We start from the raw sequence: 15,493 nt of genomic DNA, 5'->3' as shown, positions 1-15,493 counted from the left end.
ATCTCTGTATTTCAGGGATGTTTCTGCCCAAATTCACCAGCTATGATTGAAGGGAGCTGGCGATTGGCCAAGAAAAATACGGTAGGGAAGGATGTAGGAGGGGAGGAAATGTCAATGCCATGGATATTTGGCAAAGTAGATTAGAAGGAATTTTCTACAAAGTTTTCTGCCAGCTCCAGAAATCACAATTTACTGCCATAAATCTTTTCGTATTAAAGAAAAAGTGAGTACAGTGGGTTGGAAAATATGGGTAGCCCTCTGACTCAAAGGTTCTGTGTGCTTTCTAGCAAATGCTAAAACTCCAGTGGACCTGTAATGTACTCGAGGGTTTAGTGGCTGTGTTTATGTGTCTGATGTATTTGTGTGTGCATGGGGTGGGGGGTTGTTATAAGAAAGGGTCTTTAAATGCTTTGTTGCATTATGTTAATTCCTCGGCAGTGCAATCAAATTCATGTCGTAATTAAAGCTGTCAGTTGGAAGGCAAGCCAATCGCCATGAAAACACAGCATAACAAATGAAGTGAAATGATTCTGCGTGTAGCTATACAATGCTTCGCCAGGCATGAAATTAAATAAGTAATTTGATGTTGACATCAGAAATTGAAATGATACCCACTGTTCCCTCATTCAGTCAGACCTGCATAAACAATAGCCAGAACAAATATGCACAACAAAGCCCTCTCCTCCACCCAGCTCCCTGAGTAATGTACAATATATATGCAAAATGAGTATAACAGAGCTTTCCGAGACCTGAAGTATGTAATTTTCTTTGGTATACAATAAGATGATATGTGTGGGGGGTGGGGAGGTGGGTTCAGAGGAGTACTTCTTCTTCTGGGATAAAATACATTTGCAGGAAGAAAAAAAAACTTCTGAAATAAACAAATTCCATGTTTTCTCTGAGTAATTCATCCTGAAATGATTTTACCTCCCAGAGGCATGACTCCAAGCTGGAGGAGACCTAACCTGGTTTTTGCTTTCCTGTGCTCCATGGAAGGCTGTGGGTGCTGAAAACAGGTGATGCTGTCACATGGCTAATCACTGCTGTGAGAAGCTGTCTCCATGACTACTGTGGATCTCCCTATGTACCATTTATGGGATCAAGAATGCTGCAGGTTTTTTTTAAAGCAAGGCCAGTGTGTGCAAGATCACACATCTGCCGTCCTTTATTCCCCTGAGCTTGTCTGAAACAGAGGTGAAGAAAGTTTGCCTTTGGGAACTGCACTTGGGAATGCCCTGGAGCATACTATCCTTGTTTGATACTAATGCTGTTCGTACTTACAGCACTGTATTTCCTTCTCAGAAACAGTTTAAAATCAAGAAGAAATACACCTGTACTTTTGCAGATATTGAATTCATCATTGCCCCCATACAATACATTCATTCATTTATATATACATAAATTCAACAAATACTTTATAAATACACCCTGAGTGTAAGGCATTGTGCGAAGCTCTGGGGAAGCAATGATGACTAAACCAGATGATTCCTGCTACCTATAGTTTTCAGAGCAGGGACAGGACGTTTAGGTGGAAGAACTACAGGTGAACTGAGTAACTGTTGCGTCAGAGTGGAAGTCAGGCCACTCCAGGGAAGGCTTACGCCCCACCTAAGCTAGTCTGGTCGGGAGGAGGCCGCGCTTGTGTGAGGACCCTTAGCTGAGATCTGAATACTGCCTAAGCATTAGTATTCTTTTTGTTTCAAGCTTACTTGGGGCGTCTGTTGTTCACAAAAAGGACACTAAAATTAAAGAATTTTTTTGTTTTATTTATCCTTACCCAAGGATATTTTGTCATTGATTTTTTATTTTTATTTTTTTTTTATTTTAGAGTGGAAGCAGGGGGAGAGGGAGGGAGGGAGGGAGGGAGGGAGGGAGGGAGGGAGGGAGAGGGAGAGGGACATTGACTTGAGAGAGACACATGGATTGGTCGCCTCCTGCACTTGCCCAGGGGCCAGGGATCTAACCTGCCACCCAGGTACCTGTCCTTGATCTGGAATCCAACCTGGGACCCTTTGGTGCAATGACTGACACTCTAACCACTGAACCACAGCGGCCAGGGCAAAATTAAAGAATTTGTACTGAGATGTTTTAGGGGGTTAAGAAGAAACAAACATACAAGAAAGAATCACAGACAAGTCTGAAACACAAACCAAGTTCTTGTTGTTGGCCTGCTTCCCCAAAGCGGTGATGCCCGGCATACCTTTTACAGTTCCTGTTTTTTTAGTTTCCATGTGTCAGACTATGGAAGTCTAAAACGTTGAGAAAAATGGTGCTTTTTACTGCTTTCCTTTACCCACACATTCTTTGCATTTTAGTCTACTAATTATGTTTACAAAATGTCTCATTTTTGAAAAGCACTCTGTGTGTACTAACTGGTGCCTTTAGGGAATAAGCTGGCAAGTAGGTCATACACTGGAAAAGTCATCCAAACCCACTGGGCTTTTTATTTTCAAGTCAGTCTGGGCTTTTTCCTCTTGCCTGCCCCTTTGCGGCCACAAAACTGAGTAGCTTGAGACCAGGGCATTGAATGTCAGCAAGTCAGGGAGGCAGGCTGATGCGTGTCTGTTTAGTCTCAGCGCAGGGCGAAATGCCATCATTAATTCATTACCCAGCTGCCTGTCAAATAAATTGGCAATTACGTCCACCGCAGAAGCTTGGAATTCAGTAAATAGCACGTTAGCATCTCTGAGTTGTTGAGAGATGTAAAGGGGAAAATTAAGCAACACGGTGTTTGTATCAGGAGCAGATGACAAGGGGCAGCATACACTGGTGGTGTGATGTAGTGATGAAAAGCCTGCAGAGGGCTGGTAATGAGCTGTGTGGATTGGAACGTGTTAAAAACCATTGCTGATTTTCCACTTTGTCTTTATGCTTTATTGCAGAGTTCAGCTCCTTCCAGTTTGGGAACAGGCTACTTCGTAAGTTTATCTGAACTTCCACATGTGTGCCTTGCCTTGGCATTGATTTATTTCTATAATGTATGCTCATTAGAACGTGAAAAAAATCTAAGAATCCCCTCTCAGTCTTAAAGAGCAGACTGATATACATCCTTTTATTAAGAATTGCTTTATTTTTACAATAAGTAACTTGCTGGGCCCTAGGGATCATGGGTCAGTCTGAGTTGTTTGTCCGGTGCCCAGCATGCAGGACATTTGCCCCTGGCAGCAGAAGGGGACACACGGAAACCTGACTGGCTCTTGCCACCTCTCCTACACAGTTGTTTTGTATTGAGAAGTGTCATGAGGAAGGTGGAATTCATATTATGTACTGAGGTATTCAATTTTAAAATCTCTTGAAGAACTTCCTCACACATACAGCGAATCATCTTTTTTAAAAAAAAAAAATTGATGAGAGGTGGTGTTTTAATGGATGTTTCCCTCACAGTCTAAGTAGGTGGCCTTTAGACTTCCTTTCAGTATTCATTAACAGCCCTCACTTTAGCAAATACAGGTGCATTATTTTATTTACAGACTTTTCTCTGTCCTTTGGGGGGGTAGGGGTGGTGACATACCTCAGGTATTGTCACAATATTTTCCATAAAAAGTCACTTCACTTCATTTTTTATAGCAAAATTACCCTTTTTGAATTCAACAATCCTTTTAAAGATGTAAATAGAAAAGAATTACAAATAGGTGTTATTTACACAACGGGGATAGCATGCCAGTGTAGAGGTTTGTTGTGGTATTTAAAGGCATCTGAGTTGTGTTCTGAATGATGAGCACAGGTACTCTGATGCCAGCTCAGCATTTTCTGAGAAAATAATGGAATCATGAAAATAAAAAAAAAGTGGGAAATAATTACTGATTTGGTTTAGTTGTCTTTACATGTCTTCCTTATAAAATGCTAATGACCCTGGTTTTCTTCGCCCACACATTTTTCTCCATACATTTACATAAAATAAATGAAAACCAGCATCATATCGTTGGAAAAGAATTCTTTTTCAAGCTTGGCAGAAGTAGTATTTTCTAAATGTTGACTTTTTTGTATTAATCTATGATAGGAGAAAAAGGGTAAAGGTTTTGGTGCCTGCTTAATGTGGTCAGCACACTTACCCTGCTCCTTGCCCAGACCTGCTCCTTACCATGGCTGCATACCCATGCTTGCCCAGACCAGCAGGCTGCTCGGCAGGGGAAACAGCAGAAGCAGTCCCATCTGCCATCTCTTCACACCAGGCTGGGTGTGGGTTGAGATGCTCCAAGTAAAATCTGGAGACTGCCAGTATCTATTCTCTTTCCAAAAGCTAAATTCTCCCTCTGTGCTTTCTTCAGCAGAATACAGCCAAAGCCACCAACTTAGCCCCTTGATCTAGACTGTACATTCTGTGTTATATTTTTATTATCAATATGATCACCCTGAAAGAAGAAAGTCATCTCTAGAAACACCAAGATTTTGTTATACTCTTTGTCACTTTTCTCTCATTCTAGGAATGTTTATTTTTGTTCGCTAACAATACATTATTATGAGTAAAGAGTCTGCAATTATAAATCTAAGATAGTTTTTATACTTACACAATCTTGGATAAGTATAAAAATTTTTCCTTATTTTGGTAAAATTGTTCCTAGTATTACTTTGCTTTTATAAAAAAAAATTTGCAGTAATATTAACTTACATGGAGAAGATACATACCAGATGTATGTTCAGATCTCAACTGTAGCACAAATGCTCAACTTAGAATGTGTTTCCAATAATGGGATTATTATGTTATCAAAGTACAAAATCCAGTGATATTATTGCCAAGTCCTCATCAAAAAGTGTCTGCTGCTTCAGTATTGATTCCAACACTATCACATGTAATATTTAATTTCACATACTTACTTCAACATTAGTGAGTTTCACATTTCTACGTGGAAATAGTATAGTCACAATTTATAGTAGTTTAGTGCCAACATATTCTTTGTACCGTGCTCTATGATCCATAATGTCATAATAGTCTTTGTTTACATCTGTACCGAAGGCTCAACATCAGGTAAGTAAAATGGAAATATTTTTACTCTATCCTTACGCCTCTCAGCATCTCTTTGAACTGTGGATGGAGGCAAATCACCTGCAGAGCGATTAATAGCTCAAATCACCAATGAGCTATTAATGCAATTGAACCATAATGTGAATTCTGGTATAAGAAAATTCAAGGCACTCACCGATTGGGTTTAACAACCTAGAACTGTTTTCTTAAGTACTCTCCCCTGTCCCAACATTACTCTAACTTCAGAATCTTCTTTCATTTAGATTTTTATGCTCCCATAGGGATTTTAGGGAACTGAGGTAAAATGCTGATCATCGTGTGTGCTAATAAAATGGACACCCATCTTACTATATGCACTTGCGTGTGTGTGTGTGTGTGTATGTATATGCACACACACCTTATCCAGAAAGTATATTCTACTTACTTTCAGTTTTTTTCATTTATCAGTAGTGGCAAGTTAAAGGGTTTATTTTTTACTTAGTTGTATTTGTTTATATCTCCTCGGTTTTGTGTTCCAAAGATGTCTGTTTAGGTCTGTCACTGTTCCAATCCATTTATAAGCTGAAGATTTGAGAAATGAGAACAGCAGTTGAAAGCAGTATTTACATAAGCATATTGCAAAGAATTCTTAAAGTAGACAAAATAGAGAAGGGTTAGAACAAACTTTTCACATTTTTGGGAGCTTTTGAATAATGTGGGTGTTATACACACAGACAGACACACAGAGACACATATTCATTACATACTCATATTCAGCTCAAATTCTAAATATAAATGGAAATATAGACTAGTTGGAATCTTTTTGCTTTCTTTCTTTTTTTTTTTTTGGCAAGCATACCACAACTTGTTGGAGTGCATAGGCTTTTTCTTTTTTAAAAATGTTAATGCAGTGAACATGGTCTCTTTTCAATTTAAATGTTTATGGCTGTATTCTCTTCTTACACATCTATTTGAAATTTTATTGTGCATAGTTTATAATCAACTTAGAGACAGAATGATCTGAAAACTAATGGTGTGGCCTTGGGCAGAGTATTTAATATCTCTGAGACTGTACGATCACCCCTACCTTCCTAATAGAGTTGTGAATCTTGAGTGAGGTAAGATATTTAATGCATGCAGAACCGCACTCAAAAATAGCAGATAATAAACATTGCCTCCTGTTATTCCCACAGTAGTTTGCTATGGAAAAAACAACGTGGGCTCATTAAATGGCTTCAGTGTTGTGGAATAGAGAATTACCAACAGAAATTGATACAAAAGTAAGCTTTGCAGTTTGTCACTGAGGACAGGAATATCTTATTCTCGTTAGAGTGTTCTTTTTTAATTTTATTAAATATACCTTTATTGATTTCAGAGAGAGGAAGGGAGAGGGAGACATAGAAACATCAATGATGAGTTACTGATCGGCTGCCTCCTGCACGTCCCCTACTGGGGATCGAGCCTGCAACCCGGGCATGTGCCCTGACCAGGAATCGAACTGCGATCTCCTGGATCCTAGTTCGATGCTCAACTGGTGAGCCATGCCAGCCGGGCACGTTAAGTGTTCTTGTATCTTTCCCAGAAGCCTAGTATTCTGTGCTTGATCAGCTGTATACCTATTTACTCTGTATGTAAATATAAAAACAAATATGGAATTCATTCTCAATGATTCTCTATGATCATGATGATGTTGGAATGAACTATTCTATAGGCTGTATTCTGTAATGAACATTATAGAAGGTTAATTTGTCTATTAAAGTTGTTTATTTTCTTCCTCAGACCTTAGGCATTTAAAGATGGCTAATAGATATTAGGGTTGGGCTTTGAGGTTAAGGAATACCTGTTGAACGTATTCAGATTTTATGAGGTTATGTCGCATGTTTGCTGATCTCTGACACCAAAAAGAAAAGTGGATGCCCTAGGTGCCCAAATGAAGCAACTGAAAGCAGTAGAGTGAAAAGACGTAAGTTAGCATATCTCCTGGTTTCCAGGGGCCTGGTGTATCATCGCAGGAAAGTTCTGCACATTCTTTGCAAGCACTTGATTCCATGTACCAATTGGGATCTCCTGTTGGTGTATGGGTGAGTGACTTGTCGGGCTGAACTTGATCCCTGCTGTAAGGAAAACCCTTCCTTTATTTGGGTGACATGTCCTGCCTGCTTCTCTGGATAATGTTCAGCCTTCTTCCAGGTTTGAATCTAAGTATCTTAGGCCCCTATTCTCAAATAGCTTGGATTCTGGTTTTGTAAACTCCAGTGATCCAGAGATTTCTCTTAATGGTTCTCAACTAAAAATTTTCATCCCCAAATGGGTCACATCTTGTAATGTACATACTTTAAGATTATCAAGGAAACCAACCTACTTCGACCTAATGATTAAAACTGCCACAATATATAATAAAGGGGATTGTGATTGGTACACATCTTTAAATGGGATTTCTGTAATTACTATTTTCAAGTGCAATTAAATAACTTAAGAATTTGTACTGATAGCACTGATAACAGGTAGTAGGTACCAAATAATGACCTGTGATTTCCATCCAGAGTTAGCAGGTCATAAAGGGCTTCAGTTCTTTGACCTGATCTAAGTTTTTGACTATAGATCCTTGGAATATCTTCTATTTTTCTTTGCTGTAATTTGTATAACTCTTAAGACTGATTTGTAGTATTTTGTATAACCATAGTTGCTTTTTTAAAACCAGAGTGAGTTTTATTGTTGGATAAGCTTAGAATGAATTTCTTTAAAAACATTAGGCCTTTTTTTTTTTTTTTTTTTAATATATCTTTATTGATTTCAGAGAGAGGAAAAGAGAGGGATAGAGAGAGATAGAAACATCAGTAATGAGAGTCATTGATCGAGCCCGCAACCCGGGCATGTGCCCTGACCGGGAATCGAACCCCGATCGCATGGATCCTAGGTCGACGCTCAACCACTGAGCCACGCTGGGCCAGGCTAGGCCTTTTTTTTAAAAGCACAATTGTTTGTTTGATAGTAGGACTTTTCTTTAAACACACATCTGACTTTTTTTTTCTTAAATAAGTAGTAAGCACCTTCTCTGTCAGGTACTATTCTAGGTAATGGGTTATCCATGGCCCTTCTCTCAAGGAATTTAGGGTTTCCTAAACCCAGATTCTTTCCTTTGTAATGTTTTTAAAATTTTGACACATTGTATTTAAATAAGAGGATTTGGACTCTTCAGAGAACCTAACATTATTTATAATAGCTCTGTGGGTTTTAAGTTTAAAAGTTCAGATACATCACCCTGGCCTTGACTGCAAAACCATCCAACGCAGAAGAAAGTCTTCTTTCTCCCCACCTGCCAGTACCTGCTGGTGATGCTCAGAGAGAATTCATTCATAACCTGCTGAGAACTTATATTTAAGATGAATAACGCTGAGTGACATATCCCTCAAATAAGACTCTAACATTTATATTAGAGTTGTTGGATGTTTAGATTTTCAACAGAATTTGAGGCAGAAGGAGCAACAAAGATGGGAGCACAGAGAAATAGTATCATAGAGCGGAAATGGTTTGACTGTATCATGTTTCTGGGAAAAAGCCAGACTTAGATTGGTTAATTACAGGTGGGGTGGAATAAACCCAAGGATAAAATTGGGTGAGTAGGAAGGAAATAGTTTGTAGGTATACCCAAACCTGACTTACTGATCTGTTGAAAGCAAAGATGATGCCAAACCAAGGGCTGATGCATAAGGTGCTGCTTTTCCTTAGAATAGGAGTCCCAGGAAGAAGAAATTGGATTTGGGGAAGGTAATGAATTCGGAAGGTAGATGGATATTTGTTTGTGTATACCTTCAATGATATTTTAAAGAAGTGGCCAGAATAACAGGAAGAACCAAACATTTCTGCCCAAATTTAAATTTATATTAAAGCATATAAAAAGAAGTAATACCTGGTAAGAACTTGAGTAAATCTTTAAAATTCAGCATATGCCTGTCACAAAATATCTTTGAGATGTGGTTGTACATGTAATTTTCCTGAGTGACCCCGAACAGTTACCCAATGAGTCACCAAAGTACACTGAAACTTTGGCCTCAGAGATACTGTCTCCAAACCAAGCACAATGTCTCTAAAATATTTTATTTTATAATATACAAAAATAATTGTTATGAATATGTTGTTTGATTATAATAAAATTCTAACCTTGGAACCCATCACTCAACTTGCAGCCTAGTACATCACTAATGCCTTTGGAGCTATCTGTGTACTATGCAGAAACATCTGGGCAGATGAAATCAGTTGTTCTTCCTAATGGCGAACAGTTGCACGTGTTTTAAACTGTAATTTTACTATTATCCGAAACTATATTTGCCCCTGTAATGTGACAGAACTGGAATCTACACTCAAGTAGGTATATTTTTCAGATTAGTAACCACAGAATTAACCTTAGTCCGACTGGAGAGTTGATTCATACTTCAGCCAACGGTCTACAGTTGTGACAGATTCCTCCACCTAGTCACAGATAAACTCCAACTCCAAGGCCTTAGACTAAAAATTTGATTGTATTTTTCATTTCCAATTCTTATCCTTTTTTTTTTTCATGTTTTTTATTTATTTATTTTTTATTGATTGTTAGCCTCTATTTGGGGGAATAGGATCAGTGAGCCAGGAGCAGCGTACCCTGATGAAGTGAACATTACGAGTTAAGTTCTGTTGAGCAGACATTTAATCATTTGCAGACTCTGCAATGGAATGACTCTTCCGGCTCATCCTGTAGAAATTGTCTTCTGTCTCCACACCATTTTTAGCTTTAACTCTCTCCTTCGGTACAAAGGAATTGAGAAATTTGGTGAAGAGGGTAATCAGGTGGGAAGGGATCAGTTGGTGCCTCTGGTTGCCACCATTCTCTTAACTCTCAGTGTCTCCACATTTATGTGAGGGAATAGGCTAAGGATTTTTAAATATTTGCTACCTATAGGAATCTCTGTTATTAGCCGTTGCAAACTCTAATTAAGGAGATAAAATGAAAACCCAGGTGCTCCTAATGGATGTGGGGAAATAGCCTTTGGCCCTGTCTCCCTTTTAACTCCCCTTCCTGGCTTCTCAGATTTGGAGAAGAAAAATCATTTTGGAGGGAAAAAAAGATTTTGCCAGCTCCTGGACCAGGTAATTGTTACAGTGCCTTTGTTTAAATATTCCAAGATCTATTATTTTAGCCACCTTTCACCTAAAAATGTCTGCCACTTGGGACCAGTGCTTTCAATGGCACCGCTGCCTTTCTTAGCTGTTCTTTGTACCATAGAAATGCAAGATCATATCCCCCTTTCTGCTTAACAAACACTGCTCTTCAGTGTCAGCATTGAAGGGAGTCCAGGTTTCAGTTGAGTGACAGAGTCTGGCCTTCTTTGAAATTAATAATAAAGAATAATATGGTGTATTTTCATTATTCAGTCAGGGTTAACGCGTAGAAGTATTGAAGCTGTAGACTTAGCCTGGCCATAGAGATGGTGCAGTAAAGGCTTTAGCAAAGTGCACTGGCAATCCCAGAGGGAACAGACAGGTCATGTCCTGGAAATAAGAAAGTAACTTTATTTCCATTTTTCTTTCTTCTCCCCCCCCCCCCCCCCACACACACACACACACACTGGCTTTTAAGGAAGGTTGGAGATTTCCAAATTGCGGAAATGTTGGATGAGTTGGTATGAGCCATATAAAATGAGCCATGCGCAGTGTCAAAACCCAGGGTTTTTTCTAACTACCCACACAGCCTTTGATAGATTTATCTGGCCTGGAGTTTTATGGACTATCAATCAGCATCTTTCAAATCAAAGGACTCAGTCCTTTCCTTAACTGCTTTTAAAAAAAATGTTTTTCCTGAAATTGTAAATTAGATGCCTCCCAATCCATTGCAAAAGAAACTTAAAGGTTGGTGAAACACCAAGAGTATCATTTGAAAAGAGGTTAAAAAACACAACTGGGGCTTGTTAAACAGGAAAAGTGCTATTTTAACTCCAAGTGTCACATTTTCCTATAGTCAGCTTTAGCGGTAAACAAGAGTTATTGGAGGCTTAGATAGTTTGAGACACTTCACTTATCTCTCAGTACTTGACTTCAGAAGCCAAACATTTAAAATGTATTTTGCTCTTGTAAAAATGTTTATCCATTTAAAATACAATGTCTTTTTAACAAAAGCACCCTGGTGACAAGCACCCTGGTGACAAGATAGAGCACAGTTAATAAACTGTCAGGTCCTGTGAACATACACTTGAAAAGACCAGCACAGTTACCCAAGGATTGGCATTATAAATCACTGTTAATAAACCTTAATTTGCTTACTAGGCTAATGAATAACCTCCAATTTTCTTGTAGTAATTAGCTTCACTAACAGTCATGTTAAAGAAACCTGCCTTATACTACACTTAATTTCTGCTCTGAATTCTTTGGTATCTGGTTTGCAGGGTGAAAACAAAACAAAATGAAGGGAAAAAAATAACAAGAACTATCAGTCTCTATTGACAGCTTCCTGGTAATAAATCCAGATTGTGGCCGTTTTCAAGTAGAAGCAGGGCCAAAGGTGATGACTGCCTATTAGGCTTATGAACTGTAATGTACTAGCAGATTTGCAGAGGAATGGGAAGCCAGATAATTACGGTGTTTCCTGTATAAATGTGCTGCTGTGTATAGTGGCCTCTGATTTTAAGGAGCCATTTAAAATGCAGCAAGGCATAACAGCTGTGGTTCCTAGTGTATTCCTAGTATTTCATATGTTCATCACATCTCATAAAATCGTGTCTAGACCAACAAATAACTATATGTGCAGCTGGACTGCCCCAGAAGGAAATTGGAGAGAATCTGAATCATGTAGGTAGGAATCCAGAGACCCATCAAGAACTCATCCAAGCCCATAGTGTGTGCCATATTTCTCTACTCCCCAGAGTCCTCCATTTCCATTTTAGTTCCTATAGAGAACATTCACATTTTACATTTTGTAAAAGGATCCTATCAATAACCCTCTTTTTCTACCTTTGTGGGAAATGGGCCTGACTTTGCCAAGGAAAGGTAGGGCTATATCCTGTCCAGAGAAAATCATGGGAAGTTAGCATCTCAACCCTAAACCCAAGAACACAAGAAATTTGGTTCCTTCAGAATTCATTCAAAACGCCTTTCTAAAGTAAGTTTGTAGTAAAACTAGCTCTGTGATATGAAAATCTCTGAATAAAAGGAGCATTAATACTAGAACATTCTGAGAATCAAATGAAAGTAGTGAATCCAACATAATCTTTTAATTAAATATTAAACAGCTAAGCATATGACTAAAATGGAAGCCTTAAGCTACATTTTGTACAGAAACATAATATAGTTACAAGTTATTTTCATCTATACTTTGCTAAATTGCCAGCTTTCAACTTGCCAATTAAAATAGACCTATTATTTTGGCTTTACATAGGCTTAGAATTACGGAACCTTTGGGTAAGAAGGGACTTCAAAAATCATCTTGTGATATGTACAGTATTTGTCTCTATCTTGATTAGCATAATGCTTTCAAGGTCCATCCATGTTGTCACAAATAGCAGGATTTCCTTCTTGTCATTGCTAAATAATAGTTCACTACATATATATATATCATTATAATATTTAACTGTATATATGTGTGTGTGTGTATGTGTATATATATATCTCACATCTTCTTTATCTGTTCATCTTGTGACCGACATTTAGGTTCTTTGCATACTTTCACTATTATGAGTGAGGAATGCTGCAATGAGTGAACCTGGGTGAGCAGATATCCCTTTGAGTACTGATTTCAGTTCTTTTAGATATATACCCAGCAGTAGGATTGCTGGTTCATATGGCAGTTTAATTTTAAAGTTTTTGAGGAGCCACCATACTGTTTTGCACAATCATTGTACCAGTTTACATTCCCATGGACAGTGCATAAGTGTTCTCTTTTCTCCACTTCCTCACCAACATTTGTTATCTATTGTCTTTTTGATAAAAGGCACCCTAACAGGTGTGAGGTGATATCTCATTGTGGTTTTGATTTGTATTTCCCTCATGATTAGTGATTTTGAGTACCTTTGCACATACCTGATGGCCATTTGTATGTCTTTTTTTGGGAAATGTCTATTCAGGTCTTTTGTTCATTTTTAATTGGATTATTGAATATCACTTATATGTGGAATTTTTAAAAAACTGAACTTTTAACAATGGAGAGTAGAATGGCGGTTACCAGGGACTGGGGAATGAGGAATCTTTTTAAGCTTACAAACTTACAGCTAGAAGATAAATAAGTTCTGGAGATCTAATGCACAACATAACATTTTAGTCAATAGTAATATATTATAAACTTGAGTTGCTCAGAGACTAAATCTTAACTGTTCTTAACATGAAACAGAATGAAAAGCCTTGGCCAGTGTGGTTAAAGCATCATCCCGTACACTGAAGGGTCACAAGTTTGATTCCTGGTCAGGGCACATAGCCAGGTTTTGGGTTCGATCCCTGGTTGGGGTACATATGGGAGGCAACCAAGCGATGTTTCTCTCACATTGATTTCTCTCTCACTCTCTCTGAAATCAATAAAATATAATATATATGTATATTAATGTATTAAATCAAGCCAATACATATGTCTTAAACTTACACAATGTTATGTCAATTATATTTCAATAAAAATTATTGAGACATGGATACAAGGAACAGACTGACAGCTGTCAGAGGGGATGGGAGAGGAGGGAACTGGATGAAAGAAGGTGAAGGGATTAGCCAAAGACACAGACAACAGGATGTTGATGTCTAGAGGGAAGTCGGTTTGGGGACTGGGTGGAGGTGGACAAAGGTGGGGAAATGTAATAGTGACAGCAATAAAAAAAATTTTTTTTAATTAAATCACATTGTCTGACTATCAGTCTGAAACATAACACAGGAAGCTAAGTTTTATTCTGGTAGGCTGACAGTTAGGACTCTGACCTCTCTCATCCTAGATACTGTCCTGCAGCTGGCATAGTTGAAGATCACACCAATTTTCTTTTTTTTCTTTTTTTTTTAATGTATCTTTATTGATTTCAAAGAGGAAAGGAGAGGGAGAGAGAGAGAAACATCACTGGTGAGAGTCATTGATCAGCTGCCTCCTGCATTCCCCCTCTCGGGGACTGAGCCCACAGCCTGGGCATGTGCCCTGACCGGGAATCAAACCGAGATCTCCTGGATCCTAGGCCGAAGCTCAGCCACTGAGCCATGTTGGTCAGGCCACATCAGTTTTCTTAACATCTGTGCCTCACTGTTGTCTTCTCTTGATGACAGCAAAGCTTAGCTAACTCTCAGGTCTTTTTCTTATTTGATACTGTTAAATCTTTGTTCTCATTACATATATGTGTTTAACCTCTGTTGAAGTTCATCATGGTATACTTAGTGCACTTGGTGCATGGTTCTAACCTGTTTAGATTCTGTCATCTAATATATCATTGTTCCTCATAGCTCCATGCTGGTGAAAATTGCCCAGTCCTATCCATGTGACTTCTTGGTCTTCATTGAGGTCATTGACAATAAAATAGCAGTGCTGCTAGGTTTTTCTCATTGCTGTCTTTGTAATGTCTCTTCGTCATGGGATTTGGTATATGCTAGCCGGCTGTTACAGGTCTGGGCATTTATTTCCACTGATGATTTTATTTGGAGCTGCAAAAGAAATCAAACATTCTTTGTCTTGTTTATCTATACATACATTTGGAAAGGGCTTTGAGAATATTCATGGACATGCTTCGTATACTGTATTTTCTTTGTAGTCACCCTATCCAATTTTTAAAAATATTAAATGGACATTCTCATGTGGACACCTTTGTTCTTCTGCAGAACAAAGTAATTGACTATAAAAATACAGATTTGGTTGTGATGTGGATGTATTCATAACTAAATGTCTTTAAATTATTCTAATACATGTGACTAAGTGGTGTTATCTAAAATAGATTAAATGACACACTGTAAAAGAGATGAAATTTGCTATAGTATTCATGTCATAATAGATATGCGTGTGAAAATAATTAGAAAAGGAGATAAATTAAAACCTTACTATTATTGCCTGGCCTGCTTGGCTCAATGGTTGAGTGTCAACCTATGAACCAGGATGTCACAGTTCAATTCCTGGTCAGGGCACATGCCTGGGTTGTAGGCTTGATCTCCAGTAGGGGGCATGAAGAAGGCAGCTCATCAACGACTCTCATCATTGATGTTTCTATTTCTCATTCCCTCTCCCTTCCTCTCTCTGAAATCAATAAAACATATTTGAAAAAACTTGCTATTATTTATAATAGGTCTGTGTTATATATAGTAGCATCCTAAATGTAAAATTCTTGAATTGTGACGCATATTTAAATTTTGAATACAAAAGATATAATAAGGTCATTTTTGAAATTATTGCTAACTTTAATTTGGTAGGGCCATGAAATTAATGAAATTTTTTGTATTCATCGCTGTGTAGTAACCATTATTGCATTCTACTGTCTTAATGTTTCAAATGAAGCTCAAGATGCTCTTAAAGGGGATCCTTCATTGTAAGCACAGCTATGACTATGTTGGTAACAGTGTTGTACAACCAATTAA

At 38.1% G+C, this 15,493-nt stretch overlaps 1 protein-coding gene across 8 annotated transcripts in view; it reads left to right on the top strand.

The window, feature by feature from the left end:
- Positions 1–15,493, top strand: part of AUTS2 (activator of transcription and developmental regulator AUTS2) — a 1,039,053-nt gene that overhangs the window by 460,239 nt on the left and 563,321 nt on the right. For 7 of the 8 annotated variants that reach the window (XM_081131402.1, XM_081131407.1, XM_081131406.1 and 4 more), the window contains one exon: positions 2,883–2,918. The exons of the other annotated variant lie outside the window; for it this stretch is intronic. In XM_081131402.1, coding sequence (XP_080987528.1) covers positions 2,883–2,918 — 36 coding nt within the window. The remainder of the gene's footprint in view (positions 1–2,882; positions 2,919–15,493) is intronic. 8 annotated transcript variants of the gene reach the window in all.

This window comes from Miniopterus schreibersii (genome assembly GCF_964146895.1).
Source record: "Miniopterus schreibersii genome assembly, chromosome: 3".
Classification (NCBI taxonomy): Eukaryota; Metazoa; Chordata; class Mammalia; order Chiroptera; family Miniopteridae; genus Miniopterus; species Miniopterus schreibersii.
The sequence above is the reverse complement of the archived record's forward strand: the minus strand, read 5'-3'. Positions and strand labels throughout refer to the sequence as shown.